Source organism: Colossoma macropomum, unplaced genomic scaffold, assembly GCF_904425465.1.
Source record: "Colossoma macropomum unplaced genomic scaffold, Colossoma_macropomum, whole genome shotgun sequence".
Lineage (NCBI taxonomy): Eukaryota > Metazoa > Chordata > Actinopteri > Characiformes > Serrasalmidae > Colossoma > Colossoma macropomum.
Window position 1 is genome coordinate 24,859,419 of NW_023494792.1, and position 14,223 is coordinate 24,873,641.

At 37.0% G+C, this 14,223-nt stretch overlaps 1 protein-coding gene across 1 annotated transcript in view; it reads left to right on the top strand.

Annotated features, from left to right (window-relative positions):
* Window positions 1-4,875: 4,875 nt before the first annotated feature.
* Window positions 4,876-14,223, top strand: part of gnptab (N-acetylglucosamine-1-phosphate transferase subunits alpha and beta) — a 29,419-nt gene continuing 20,071 nt past the window's right edge. Inside the window, exons 1-7 of the mRNA XM_036576685.1 lie at window positions 4,876-5,200; window positions 6,096-6,181; window positions 6,508-6,627; window positions 8,227-8,277; window positions 9,006-9,202; window positions 13,127-13,191; window positions 13,491-13,625. Coding sequence (XP_036432578.1) covers window positions 5,069-5,200; window positions 6,096-6,181; window positions 6,508-6,627; window positions 8,227-8,277; window positions 9,006-9,202; window positions 13,127-13,191; window positions 13,491-13,625 — 786 coding nt within the window. The 5' untranslated portion in view covers window positions 4,876-5,068. The remainder of the gene's footprint in view (window positions 5,201-6,095; window positions 6,182-6,507; window positions 6,628-8,226; window positions 8,278-9,005; window positions 9,203-13,126; window positions 13,192-13,490; window positions 13,626-14,223) is intronic.

The following is a 14,223-nucleotide window of genomic DNA, read 5'->3' on the forward strand; positions in this document are numbered from 1 at the left end:
GTGGTAAGAATTCTATTTTAAGAAGTAAGAATTCTATTTTACTAATAGTAGTTAGAATTATATTTTTAGTACAAGTTAGAATTCTGTTTTATTAATAATAGTTAGAATTCTATTTTTAGTATTAGTTAGAATTCTATTTTATTAATAGTAGTTGGAATTCTATTTTTAGTAGAAGTTAGAATTCTGTTTTATTAATAGTAGTAAGAATTCTATTTTTAGTAGAAGTTAGAATTCTGTTTCATTAAAAGTAGTTAGAATTCTATTTTAGTAGAAGTTAGAATTCTGTTTCTGTAATAGTAGTAAGAATTCTATTTTTAGTAGAAGTTAAAATTCTGTTTCATTAATATTAGTAAGAATTCTATTTTAAGACGTTAGAATTCTATTTTATTAATAGTAGTTAGAATTCTATTTTTAGTAGAAGTTAGAATTCTGTTTTATTAATAGTAGTTAGAATTCTATTTTAAGTAGAAGTTAGAATTCTATTTTATTAATAGTAGTTAGAATTCTATTTTTGGTAGAAGTTAGAATTCTGTTTCATTAATAGTAGTAAGAATTCTATTTTTAGTAGAAGTTAGAATTCTATTTTATTAATAGTAGTTAGAATAATATTTTTAATAGTAGTTAGTATTCTATTTTTAATAGTAGTAAGAATTCTATTTTAAGTAGTAGTTAGAATTCTATTTTAGTAGTAGTTAGAATTCTGTTTTTTAATAGTAGTAAGAATTTTACTTTAAGTAGAGGTTAGAATTCTATTTCATTCATATTAGCTAGTATTTTATTAATAGTAGTAAGAATTCTATTTTAAGTAGAAGAATTCTATTTTTAGTATTAGTTAGAATTCTATTTTAATAATAGTAGCTTGAATTCCATGTTGAGTAGTAGTTAAAATTCTATTTTAGTAGTAGTCAAATTTTTATTTTATGAATAGATGTTAAAATTCTATTTTAGTAGTAGTCGAAATTCTATTTTATTAATAGTAGCCAGCATTCCATTTTTAGTAGGAGTTAGAATTCTATTTACTTAAAGGTAGTTAGAATTCTATTTTATTGATAGTAGTAGAGGTGGTAGTAGATTTTTATTTTTTATTATAGTTATATTTTTAGTAGTACTCAGAATGTATATTATCAATAGCAGTTAGAATTCTATTTCAGGCAGAGTTTCTCAATAGTAGTTTGAATTGTATTATATTAGTAGTCTACTAGTTAGAGTTCTATTTTAGTTGTTAATAGAAACTTCTGTTTTAGTTAATATTAGTTAGAATACTCTACGTTAGTAATAGTTATTAGTACTTACAATTCTATTTATGTTACTCTTCAAGTAATAGTTAGAAGTCGTAGTGTTTATAATTGTAGTAGTTAGTAGTTTGATCTTTTTTCTTAGTAGTAGTTAGTATTTCAATTTCTAATTTCAGAAATTAGTCCTTGTAAAGCCCCTCATAAGGATGACAGTGCCTTTGTTGGGATTGCCAGATTGTTGCTGCTGGAATATTGTGGACTAGCATACAGGAGTCAGTGTTTGTATTTTGTCTCTGTACTCCAGATACACTGGATTTGAAAGAAAACATGATTATGAGGCTAAAGTACAGACTGACACCTTTCAGGTATACACCACCCTCTCATTTTAGGGCACCAAAAGTAATTGGGTAGATGGCTGCTCAGTTGTTTCTGGGGCCATATGTACGTCATTATTTCATACAAAACAGAGTTATGAAAAGGTCCAGCAGCTGGAGTCTGTTACTGTTGTCTTTCAACATGAGGACTGAAAAAGGGATCAGGATCAGTAAAACAGGCCATCATGCTGCGGAAAAATCGAAATAAATCATTTTGAGACATTGTCAAAAATCACTTTGCGTGTTAAAACCAACTGTTTGGTACATGTAAGAAGCATGAACACAGTGGAGAGCCTTAGAAATGAAACACAGAAATCACAAAATCACAGAAAACCACAGTATTCAATGACCAAAGAAAGCTTTTGATCAAGAAGAACAACTGATAAACAGATTAAGAGTATTATACAGGACGTAGATGTGGCAGAGACCACCAAGAAGTAAACAGTACACTAGCATGACCTCAGAGGGTTCACCACAAGATGTAAACCCCTCAAAAGCTTCAAGACCAGGAAGGCTACACTTTGCTAAAAAACTACATAATGAAATATAGAGGAAGTAGCGTCGTGGTTGTAGCATGTTTGTCTGCCTCTGTAGCTGGTTCAGTGATACTGTGGCTGATAAGAGCGGCAGAGTGAGCTGTGAAGTGTGCTAGTGTACTGATATCAAATGCTCACATCCAACCACAAACCTGATTGAATACTGCATCAATTTGCACATCACAATCACTCAAAACACGTCGTTACAGCTATGCGTTTTTTTCAGGCACAAAATGGAATGTTCACCTTTCATGAACACCAGTGAGTATGCACTTCACTTCTAGACGACAAAATAAGCTGGCAGTGATTGTAACTGCAATTCAGGCCTGGCAGATCATCAGCACAGAAGATATCTGTCTCAAATTAAGCAGATACTGGATGCAATCACAGGCAAACAAGTTGCTCAAGAGCAGACAGGCTTGTGAACTAAATTATATAGTCAAGGGTCAAAAGGAGTAACATGTAAGTAAGGAATAACACGGTTTAGAACTTAGCTGGATAGTGAGACTTTGTTAATATTTGGAGGAAGCTGAGTGGTTTAGAAAAGGGGAGTAAAGGAGAAGGAATGGGGGGAGCTAGAGGAGTCAAAGATCCAACACTGAGCGCTGGATAACTGACAGTCTCCAGTTTGATGTGATGTTTACAGGTTGCAGAATTCACAGCTGACAGTCTGCATTTATCTCACAGCCACTGTTTAATTTCAAATCTGAACTGCTTAAGCCTAGAGGCAACACTACAATAACAAAGTGGTGAGTGACTAATGTAATTCTTTACAGTAAAATGCATTTGATGGTTTTAATTTTTGCATTTTAGCTCTGATTTAAAAAGGATATATATATATATATATATATATATATATATATATATATATATATATATATATATATATATATATATATATGAGATCTAGTGACTGTGAAGACCATAGCATATAATTTACATCATTTTCATTCTGATGCAATCATTCACTGACCCCTCGAGCTCTGTGGATGGGAGAATTGTCATCTTGGAAGAAACCCACTCCCAGCAGGATACAAATATTCCATCACAGGATAGAAGTAATCAGTCCGAATAACTTTGTACAGATTTTCAGGTGTTGGCTGTAAGGGTCCAGCATTCAGGCCTGTACTTTACAGAACTGTGCCCGTTCTTTTGGTGTATGGCACACGCTCACCCACTTGTAGAGAATATGGCGAAAAATGACTCAGCTGATCATATACCTTTTTTCTATATCTCTGTAGATCAGCGTCTGTGGTTTTCACAGAACTGAACTCTCAGATGTGTATTCGTTTGTGTAATGAGGTGCAGCTCTACTATAAGATCCCTCTCTGTGTAGTTGTGAATGGACTGTTCTTGCTGACTCAGTCTGATCACGACCTGCGTTGAAATCCTCACCTGAGAAGCAGCTGCTCTTCTGTTTTTCTACCACATAATAAGCATCACAGTCACCTAATGTGCACTATTGGCCACAGTTTACAGTTTTTGCTGTTGTCTTTCTCACAGATCTAAACACAGGTGACTGAAGCTCCTGCCATCTGTGCCCCAATAAAGAATCCTCTTTCAATATCATTTCCCATCTTGATCTAAATTCGAGGTCATCTTGTTTGTCAGCAGGTCAGCATTTTTACATGTCTGTATACATGTATCTGTCTGAAAGCTTCTGCACGCTCCACTCATTTATGAGGGTTTTTCCTTTATTTTGTCTTCCGGCTGTGTTTTTATATGTTGTCGCTCTCCAAAGAAAAACTTGTATCTCATGCACCTAACTTTACAAGAGAAGGCAAAAACACTCTTAACATTTAATGTAAGTTAATGTAAAGAGACAGGACAGTCACTTTTTAAATGATTTTAAAAAATAAAAATTCACAATTGATGCATTTCTTTACAGTGATAATAGTATAATCACTTTTTAAAGATCAATTAAATTTTAGGATTTATTTATTTCCAAACATATGTATATATGTATGTATATATATATATATATATATATATATATATATATATATATATTATTGTTCTCTCATTTTAACTGGTTTAAATTTCAAAAGATTTTTTTCATTCATCTGTCAATAACAGATCTGAAAATGGAAGAAAGACATCAAAGTGGAAGAGACATTTGCAAGACTGTGATTAGCAGTCAGGTTTTTTCAGTGTTAGATTATGTATATATATATATATATATATATATATATATATATATATATATATATATATATATATATATATATACACACACATCCCAAAACCAGTACAGGTTAAAACACTCCTTCTTACTTTTCTGATTTTTCATGACATCACAAAAACAGTGCAAGTCCAAATGGGCTGTTTTTGCAGCTTAGTTTCCATATATGGACTGGGGAGTAAACGGCACATTTTGAAACTTTAGCAGTATTAATATACTACATCAAACTCGGTTATTTCAGGAAAATTGGAAAAATTAGCACTTTTAAAAAAAGTTAGTTTTAGATCTGTATATAGTATAGTACAGTATAGGTGTACAGTGTGTCCAAACCCGCACTAAATAAACTGTCAGAAATTGTACACCCTCATTAAAGTAATTCATTAGTAATATGTATAGTGTAGTGTAGTATAGTATAGCCTAGCATAGCATAGGGCGCAGCCATTCTCTGTCATAACAAAACCGAAAATAACTTTCAAAGATGCAGTGTCAGACATCCACCGCTAGGGGCAGTCAGTGCGGCTTTCCTCCGGCGAGGCATGTGACCTGCGCAGTGTGGTTTCGTCAGCAGCAGTGAGGAAGCTCGCTCGGAGTGTTTGGGTCGGTTCAGTGTCAGCATGAGTGCAGCTCTGCTCTCCGGGTCTGTCCTCTCCGTGTGAGGATGACCCTGCCGCCCAGGACCGAGCCTGGACTCACACTCAGCGGGACAGCAGGGAGAGATGCGGATCTCCGAGCCGAGAAGCCATGGTGATGATCAGCTCAGTACTGAAAGTGCTGCAGAGGCAGACCTACACCTGTCTGTCTCACCGCTACGGACTGTATCTGTGCTTCGGAGGGATAGTGCTCATGATCGTGTCCGCCTTTCAGTTCGGAGAGGTCAGTTTACAGCGGCCGATCACAGTGCTGTTTCAGGACCCTGTGGAGGACCCTGTGGAGGACCTTATACATGAAGGGCTAGAATGTGATAGCGGGATGATTATGCAACATTTGAGCAGTTTTATCATGAACATAGCTGTAGGTGTGTAGTGTGTTAAACACAGCTCTGGCTGTAGGGGAATGTGCTCTCTGTGCTCTGGTGTATATTTTCTATAAGCCGTTTCTGAGCTTTACATAGTTTCATGTGCTAATGTTCGTTGCTTTGTACATTGCTGGCCTCCTCAGGTCTGAGAATGGAACTGCGTGCTCATGTTGATCTTATTAATACTGTCTACTCTCTTAAAGCACCCTATGGCCTATGGCCTTTGAATGGTCGTGGTCATACTCTCTTAAAGCTCCACTGGTCTTTAAGCTGTGGTGTATACTTTTGTCATAGGTGTACTCTCTCTTAAAGACTCCACTGGTCTTTAAGCTGTGGTGTTTACTCCTTTCCATAGGTGTAGGCTCTTTTAAAGCCTCCACTGGTCTTTAAGCAGTGGTGTTTACTCCTTTCCATAGGTGTAGGCTCTTTTAAAGCCTCCACTGGTCTTTAAGCAGTGGTGTTTACTCCTTTCCATAGGTGTAGGCTCTTTTAAAGCCTCCACTGGTCTTTAAGCAGTGGTGTTTACTCCTTTGCATAGGTGTGTACTCTCTTAAAGTCTCCACTGGGTCTTTAAGCAGTGGTGCTTACTCTCCTAGAGCCTCCAATGGGGTTTGAATTGTCTCAAAAGGCTCTTTGCTCCCTTTGAAGTGCACTATAGGTGATGAAATAATGGCTAGTACACCAAAGGAGCCGTTTAGTCTACTGTAAGGAGCCGTTTGGGATTCAGCTGATCATTGTGTTTTCTCCTGGCAGGTGGTGGTGGAGTGGAGTCGGGATCAGTATCATGTTCTTTTTGACTCCTACAGAGACAATGTGGCTGGGAAGTCCTTCCAGACACGGTGAGTGTCTGATCTAAAGGGTCTGTTTTCTCCTAGCATTCAGCAAACAAGAGGGCTGTATAATGCCTCTGGAAATCTCAAGGAAAGCTTTAGAGTTTGAACTCTGTGAATGTTTAACAGCTTGAGAAAAATTGTCTTTCAGTTGAGTAATCTTCACCCTACTGCGTTAACACTCTGACCATCATAGTAGGAAGTTCTTGAATAATTGAAATCCTCATCAACTGATTGTGTGTAGCCTTTTCCTCCAATAATGCACTTAATACAGTACAGCTCAAATGAAGAACATTCATTTGTGCTGCAGTGTCCTAATGCTTTTTGCCGTACAGGCTATGCTTACCCATGCCCATTGACGTGGTGTACACCTGGGTGAATGGTACGGATACTGATTTACTGAAGGATCTCCGTGCAGTGAGGCAACAGCTAGAGGAGGACCAGAGGAAACTCAGGTACACCTCCCAAATATATATTATGGACAGAAAGTTATACTAATATGGAATGCAAATTGAATCCCCTACCATGCAAGTAGAGGCAGGCAATATGGCAAAATATAACATCACAATACTTAAAGACTTCTAAACAATTGCGTTAAACAATACAGATCACAATATTTTGACACACAGACAAAATGCACCAGTAATCCTGCATTTTGAAACTACAGCCAAATTTTTTAAACTCTGCACTAAATCCAATTAAACAGGACTAATTATCATCTCTGATGAAACAAGTAGTAGGTCATGGTTTTTAAAGTACTGACAATATCCGCAATACGTTCAGAAAAGCACATTGTTGATCACGGCACCAAAATTTATGATGATAACAATAAACTTTCATCATACTGCCCATCTCTACATGCAAGCACTTAGGTTTTCTAGATTTTCCAGTCTTCCTTGGCATTTGTCATGTAGTAATGATATTTTGTCAAATACTGGAGTCATATATTTTTCCCTAATTGCCAAGCATTAAAAAGGACAATTTCTGCATAATTGTATTGATACTATTATCATTAGATATTGAACATCTGGACTGGGTTTCCCAAAAGCATCATAGTGCTAAGATCATGTTAACTAGTAGAGAGTATGTTCAGTGTTGCGGTCGCTCTTCCGTTTAAGAATCATCGTCTTGCTAAGATGCTTTTGGGCAACCCAGTGCAGAGTGGTTTCATGTGAAGTGTTAACAGTGGTGATAGCAATCTGACATCTGTGGTGTTTAAAGCCACTCACAGTTTCTTCACCAAAAGTTATTACATGAAATGGTTATGAGTGCACTGCCTGAGACATTTTAACGATAGTTTTACAAAAGTTTTGTTTGAAGTTTTGCTCTAAAACATGCCCAACAAGAACTTATTTTTTCCGATTTACCGCTATTTTACCATTATCACATATAGGTTCACTGGTCATTTTAGATAGTAAATAAAATGTGTTATATTTCTAAGGACATACAAGTCTGTAAGTTTCTATGCAGTTAAGCATTTCATATCAGGACACTAACACACATAAACATGTTAATGATGTGTGTTAGTGTGTTAGTGTGCTGATATGTTTTGTCTCAAGTGTTGACTATGTATATAACACACTTGGAACAAAACCTCTCCCAAAGGGTAACTTTACAGAAGGAGGAAAAAAACTTAACTTCATCGTGAAACATGTTAACACAACATAAAGAGCTGCTGGTATTTTTAAACTGTGTTAAAAAATTTAAAAATGTCAAAAATGGAGTTTTGTCACAACAGTGGTGATATTTTAGATTATAAAATGTGTGAGATATGCACTATAAAAATGTGTTGTTAATCCTCACCCACCAGAAATAAAACATACCATCTAGCCCAGTTCATGTTGACTCAATATGACATTAGATAAACCATTTATAAGACATAATTATCTAAAGCAGTATTTGTTTTAATGTACCTTCAGTTTTCTAGAATGTCTTTGCAGTATGATATAGTCAATGCACAGCACTGCATTGTAAAGGCATTTACTTCTTGTAGTACTTTGGCCGAAGAGTGCGCCATCGACTGTGTATTAAACAATGTATTGTGTTTCGCTTAGGGAGAAGCTGGGGAAGAATGCAACTGACACAACTGAGGCACCCAAAGAAAGGTGGGGGAGCAAAGAGGAATTTTAGATACAACAGTGATTTCATCAGCCATCTTTCTGCAGAGTATGGCGTCTGAGTCAATGGGGCTGTGGTCTGAGTGTGAACACTTCCTGTCTAAACATAAGCTCCTTTTTAACCACACAGTTCTTGAGTGTGGGGTTTGAAATGCAGCAGCAGAAATGAAATGTGCAGTGGGTCAGACTTTTTGACTGCTGGTCATCATTCATATTTGGATGGTGTATGCTTGTATAATGTGCTGTTGATTACTGCTGTAGTGGAATAAAAATCAACCATCTACAGACGTGAGAATGGGTCAAGCTAGTGTTGCATGTTATCTGATGGCCCAATTTCAGCCATTCACTGTCTTACTGATTAATCATGATTGTCTTAAGATCTAAGTACCTTTGTCTGTGGCGAACCGTTGATTTCTTTTTGTCTTCAGAATTTAGAGATGAAAGTTTGATCATTTGCTTATTCTTTGAAGCTTTTACATGTATAAATGGTCAGTTTTCCCATAGTCAGTCCTTGTAAGTGAATTAATGAGGTTGCGATCGTGTTTCGCCATTGTTCATTTCTTTAAGGCTTTTATTCCCAATGCAGGCCTTTAGCAGATTAGGACTGCTGATCTGGGATTAGTTTCCTTTTCATCCTGTTCTCACTTTTGTCGTTATCAGCTGAGAGAAAGCCTTTTTTATTTCTGACTCATTATATGCTGTGTGTGTTCTCCTAGGCCTGAATGTCTGCTGTCCCACTGCATCATGGCTCCTGCTCTGGTGCTGGACCCAGCGCTGCCTGCTAACATCACTTTGAAGGAGCTGCCCTCTCTCTCAGCAGCACTGTCCTCTACGAAGCAGCTCCTGCAGGTGGCCAAACCCCTACACCCCTCAACCAGTGTCTCTGTTCTCCTCTTCCACTCCCAGAGTGAAGGTACGGTCGCTCATACACACATACTTATGACCTGGTCCAGCATTTTGATTCACTCTGACCAAAAGGAACAAATTTTGACTTTTATACTTTGCTAAAAATGTCCAGTATTATTGTTGTACCCCAGATATTAGACAGGAAGTGCTCAATTAAATACAAATGATCATTAAGTGATCTTTTACTTACAGGTTATCATTTGCTTTTGAAAAAAAAGGGCTTTAAAGTTTGCAGTGCTGTGTACGTATAGGGAATTTAGAGAAGAACATTTTGTAAGGTCGGTCGTAATCTTGCACGCCACATTTTACTGGTGATTTACATGCAGGTATTTCAGGAAGAGACCGTTTGACTGGCATGCCAAATGAAACCGTCACAGCCTGCTGTTTTGGTATGGAGTATAGGGGGAGGCGGTTGTGAAAAATCCCATGGATATATCTTGCTGTAGAATTTTTCAAGACCATGTTCAGTGCCAACAGCTGTTCACTACTGATGACTAGAATTTAGCTAGAAAAACACTCCATGTTTTGCCGTGTGGGGAAGCATCTGAGACTAAGACTACATCAGTTGTGCTACAGACCCATCTCCAGAGTGAATGAATCTGATGATTACGAGCGCATTGAACGAAAACTGAAGGACGTGTCTTCAGAGGATATAAATATATAACTATCTGCTATCTTCATCAGTATAATGTAGGATTGAGCAGTAATAAGGTGTACCGCAGTATTTAAAGATGATGCCAGTGTTTCAAAATTGTGACGTGTCAAATTTATATTCCTGAATGGCCAAATAAACACTTTCCATCCATTTATATTTTAGAGATCACTGATTGGTGTGGGAGTTCACCTGTAGGTGGTGCTGCTAGAACAAGGGGAAAACCAGAGGCAGGAAAAACCAAGCAAGCATTAATGGCTCAGTGACTAAATAACTACCTAATTTATTAGCCAACAACTGACTAATTAATTAATTATCTAATTAACTAACAGCGACATTATACACGAGGAGACTGGTTACAGGTGAAAATATCAGTGAGAAAAAGCTCGTAACTCTCAACATGACGTCTGTTTGCGGAGAATGTCCCACCCTTCAATAAAAAGAGCCAGTGAGCTAGCTGGTTATGCCGCCAATGGAGAAGGGTCTATGATATTGTGGTGCTAGCAGGGAAAGCCACCCCTCGTTGTGGAGATCTAGAACTGCCAGAACGACCCAAAAAATCATGTTGTTTTGTGCCTTATTGAGCCAAATGCTACAAACTATGAAGTTTTTGTCACATTTTGCAGTTTCAGTGGTAATTTGGCTTTTAGTTTCTGGTATTTTGGTCTCTCCTCATTTAAAGAGATAAGGGCCTGGTCCTGTATGGCTGGAAATAACTGAATGGTGATGTAGCAAAGATGGCCTCTGAGTGAAGACACTTTCCTCAAATGACTTTAGCAACAGCTAAGAGCTACACAAACTAGTCACTTGCACTCTCAGATATCCTCCAAACCTGCGTCATTTTAGCATCAGTTAGCTGGAACCAACCCTGTACTGTGGCGTGTGGCTTGTTTGGCTTGCTAACTAAGCTATCATTAGCTTAGCCAAAAACGCTACAGTCCCAAACACCACAGAACAGGTTTGATTTTGGCTTATTGTCACTCCAACACCTGTCACTCGACTCTCTCTCAGACATATACACTAGTAATAGCAGACCACCAAACAAAGCTGTACTGTGGTGTGTGGCACTCTTTGGGTCTGTAGCCTGCTTGCTAAGCTAACGTTAACTGATCAGGCTACAGATCCAAACACCATGTAACTTCAGTCCCTTAGATTTGAATATCATCTAACATTAACATCTATCATCAGAACTGTGTCATGCTTGCTAAGCTAATGCTAACTAGTTCCTCTTTCCTAGTTAGCAAATGTTTAGCATTTATTGGTTATTAGCTCAATTATTGGCCGTTTTTTGAATGATGGCTTGAAATATGTTGTGTTCACTTATTTGTAATGTAAGGGAACATGTAAGCGAGCCTAGAAGGGTTTGATGTGAAATGCTCCATTTTAGAGTAACTTATCAAGTCAGAATTGTTTACAGTGGTGGTGAAAGGAACCAGACATCTGAAGAGTTTAATGCTTCTAAAAGCTCCCTCACAGAGAGTTATGACATGAAATGGTTATGAATACTCATCCTGATGTATGAGACATAATCCTGTGTTTTAATCAGTTTATTTTAATAACTTTTATGGTGGAGGGATTCATACCGGGTGTTCTAAGGCAAAATAGTCCCCAGAGAAAACTTATTTCAAATTTTCAGATTATTTCAAATTTCTGACTCTTACCATCATCGACATTACATGTAACATAGAAGGCACATTTAGGTTCACTGCTGGTTTTGGATAGCAAATAAAATGAGTATATTTGTGTTGTAGACATGGCAACCCCTGGTTCCTATCACCACCACTGTACAGAAATCTCAGCAATTAGCCATTTCTCATCAAACCACTCTGAATGACTCTGTTTTTCATCTCAAGGACTGAATTGTGAATTTTGAAAAATTGGTGCTTGGTGGTTGGTTCCATTTTAAGATTCCAGTGATAAAAGTCAGAGTTGAGTCCAGAAAACCCAGAGTGGTGCATCACTAGATAACAGACATGTACATACACGCAGACGCTCACTGGCACATGCACACCCTCACGCACTCACATACAAGAACACACATGCTAATCTAATTGCAGTGACATCTTCATCCCTTGAGTGACTCTAAACACTGTTGAGTTGACTTGGTGATGTTGTGAGAGATGATATCTTATGCCAATTGTACTGTATCTTTTACAGTTGTTTGGTTAAGGTTAGCTTCAAATAAAAGAGAAGCAAAGTGGAGAGAGAGACTTGCAGCTAATCACCGCTTTCTCTGTGCTTGAAAGCTTTGTCTATATTTGAGAACCATACAGTAAAATCACACACATATATATATATATATATATATATTTAATTAATAGCTATTTTGTTTTTTATTCTATTTTGTACAATCTTTTACATTAAAAAGCCAAACTATGCTTTCTGTACATTTGTATGACCACTTTATTTTGCATACAGGGCATTAAACAATGCCATACCATGCTTATATGTTTTTTTTACAAAAAAAGTCACATAAACTATTTTGCTTTGCAAGGGCTTATTTGTTGTTTGAATTTCACAGTAATTTTGTCACAGTGTGAAAGCTGAGACTTTTGATTGGATCAGAAACCAAAAACCAAACCACCAACCACTTTTGACAGTTTTTGCCAGACAGGCCATTACGACACTCAACACACTCAAAACGGTCATCACATGCAATATAAAAAGTAGAATAGGATCAAAGGTGATTTGAAGTATTTTCGAGTCTGAATTGATGTAAATTATTGCTTTTGTTCATGTGAAGTATTATTTTACTTTTCACTATTTCACTCAAACCATTTATTTAACTCGAGTAAAACCACAAAGTACACTGTACTGACAAAACATTTTACAGTGGGTGTTCAAACATACATGTCATTGTTGTTGGAACAAAACCTTGTATCTCCTTTTTTTATTTCTTGACATCATTTCAAACTACCAGCTGCCCTATGCTTTGTGTGAAAATGTCGTTATAATTGGACCAACTGAAATGGTCCTAAATGACTATGAATAAAATTTTGTTACATTAACTTACATTAAAGATACAAATGTTTGTTTCCTTCTGCTGTACTGTTACCATTTCTGGAATGCTGAGTGTTAGATTGTATCTCACAGGCAGAGGAACTGAAATAAGATAAACACTGAAGAAAGAGTCACACGGCTTTGTTTGATCAGTGTTATCATTGAGCCTGCGCAGCGGGCATGTTGAATTACAAATGGATTTAGATAGACATGATGCAAGTCTTGAGATGAATGTAGAGAAGAGTGACCTTGCCGTTTTGTATCTTTTTGTTTCATCAGCGGATAAAGCTCATTCAGACGCACCAAAGGACATTCCGAAACACTCTGTCTCCAGAGCCTATCTGGTAAGTTCTTCTATTCTGAGAAGTGAAAACTGCACATTTTGAGGCTTGTAGTCTTTACAGTTCCATCTGTTTCCTTTCATTTGCCAAGAGTGTGTTTCTTTCCAAAACAAGAAATTTTTTTTTAACCCACAGAAAATGCTTGAAATGTCTTAGAGTGCCTCACCCAAATGTATTAAGTGCTTGAACATTCTGACTTCTGTGGCTTATAAGGGGTGCAAATTGGGCAAAAATATGTCTTTGCTATCGACATGCTGAAACTCAGAGGGCTGTATTTGTCTGTCATATTTCTCTGTCGACAGACGACGGATAAGGATGCTCCTAGTCTGGTGCGGATTCAGACGCTGGCCTACCTGAGTGGCTTTCCTGCCTCTTTTAAAGAGACTGAGCAACTGAGGATCAAGCTGCCATCGGTGGTGACCGGCAAAATTAAACAGGTAAGAATTAAAGCTAGAATAAGAGACAGATAGTAGAAAAGACCACAAGGTGTCACACAAGAGCCATTATAAAACTGCTGTGCTCGTCTTGTTCTTTTTAAGGAGCAACTATCCTGTTACAGTTTGAGTTATACAGCTTTTTATAATCTCATAGCCTATTTATTAGCACATCAAGCCTATTTTTATTTTAAATGATATTAATAATTAATACTGCACCAAAAACAAACTTTATTTGAAGGCTGCCTACATAGGGACTTATAACACTTGCATAAATGTTGCATAACATAATTATAAAGCAATGCCTGAGTATTTATGAACAGCTTATGCCAGTAATCACAAGATAACATAAGATTTTATTTAATAACATTGAACTGACTTAAGGAGCCTCAAACTGATGGACATTTTTTGTATTCATAACACTGTTTCAAAGCAGTGTTTACTGTCTTAGGAAGCAATGAAACTTGTAAGACAGTGGCCTAGTTAAGAACGCTGTTTTTAGATATGTATTTCTCATTGAATTGTACTTGTTGTTTTATTTTGGACAGTTTCCATTAGGAGACCTGCGTGGCTGCAGAAATGAACAGCTACAGGCCTTTAA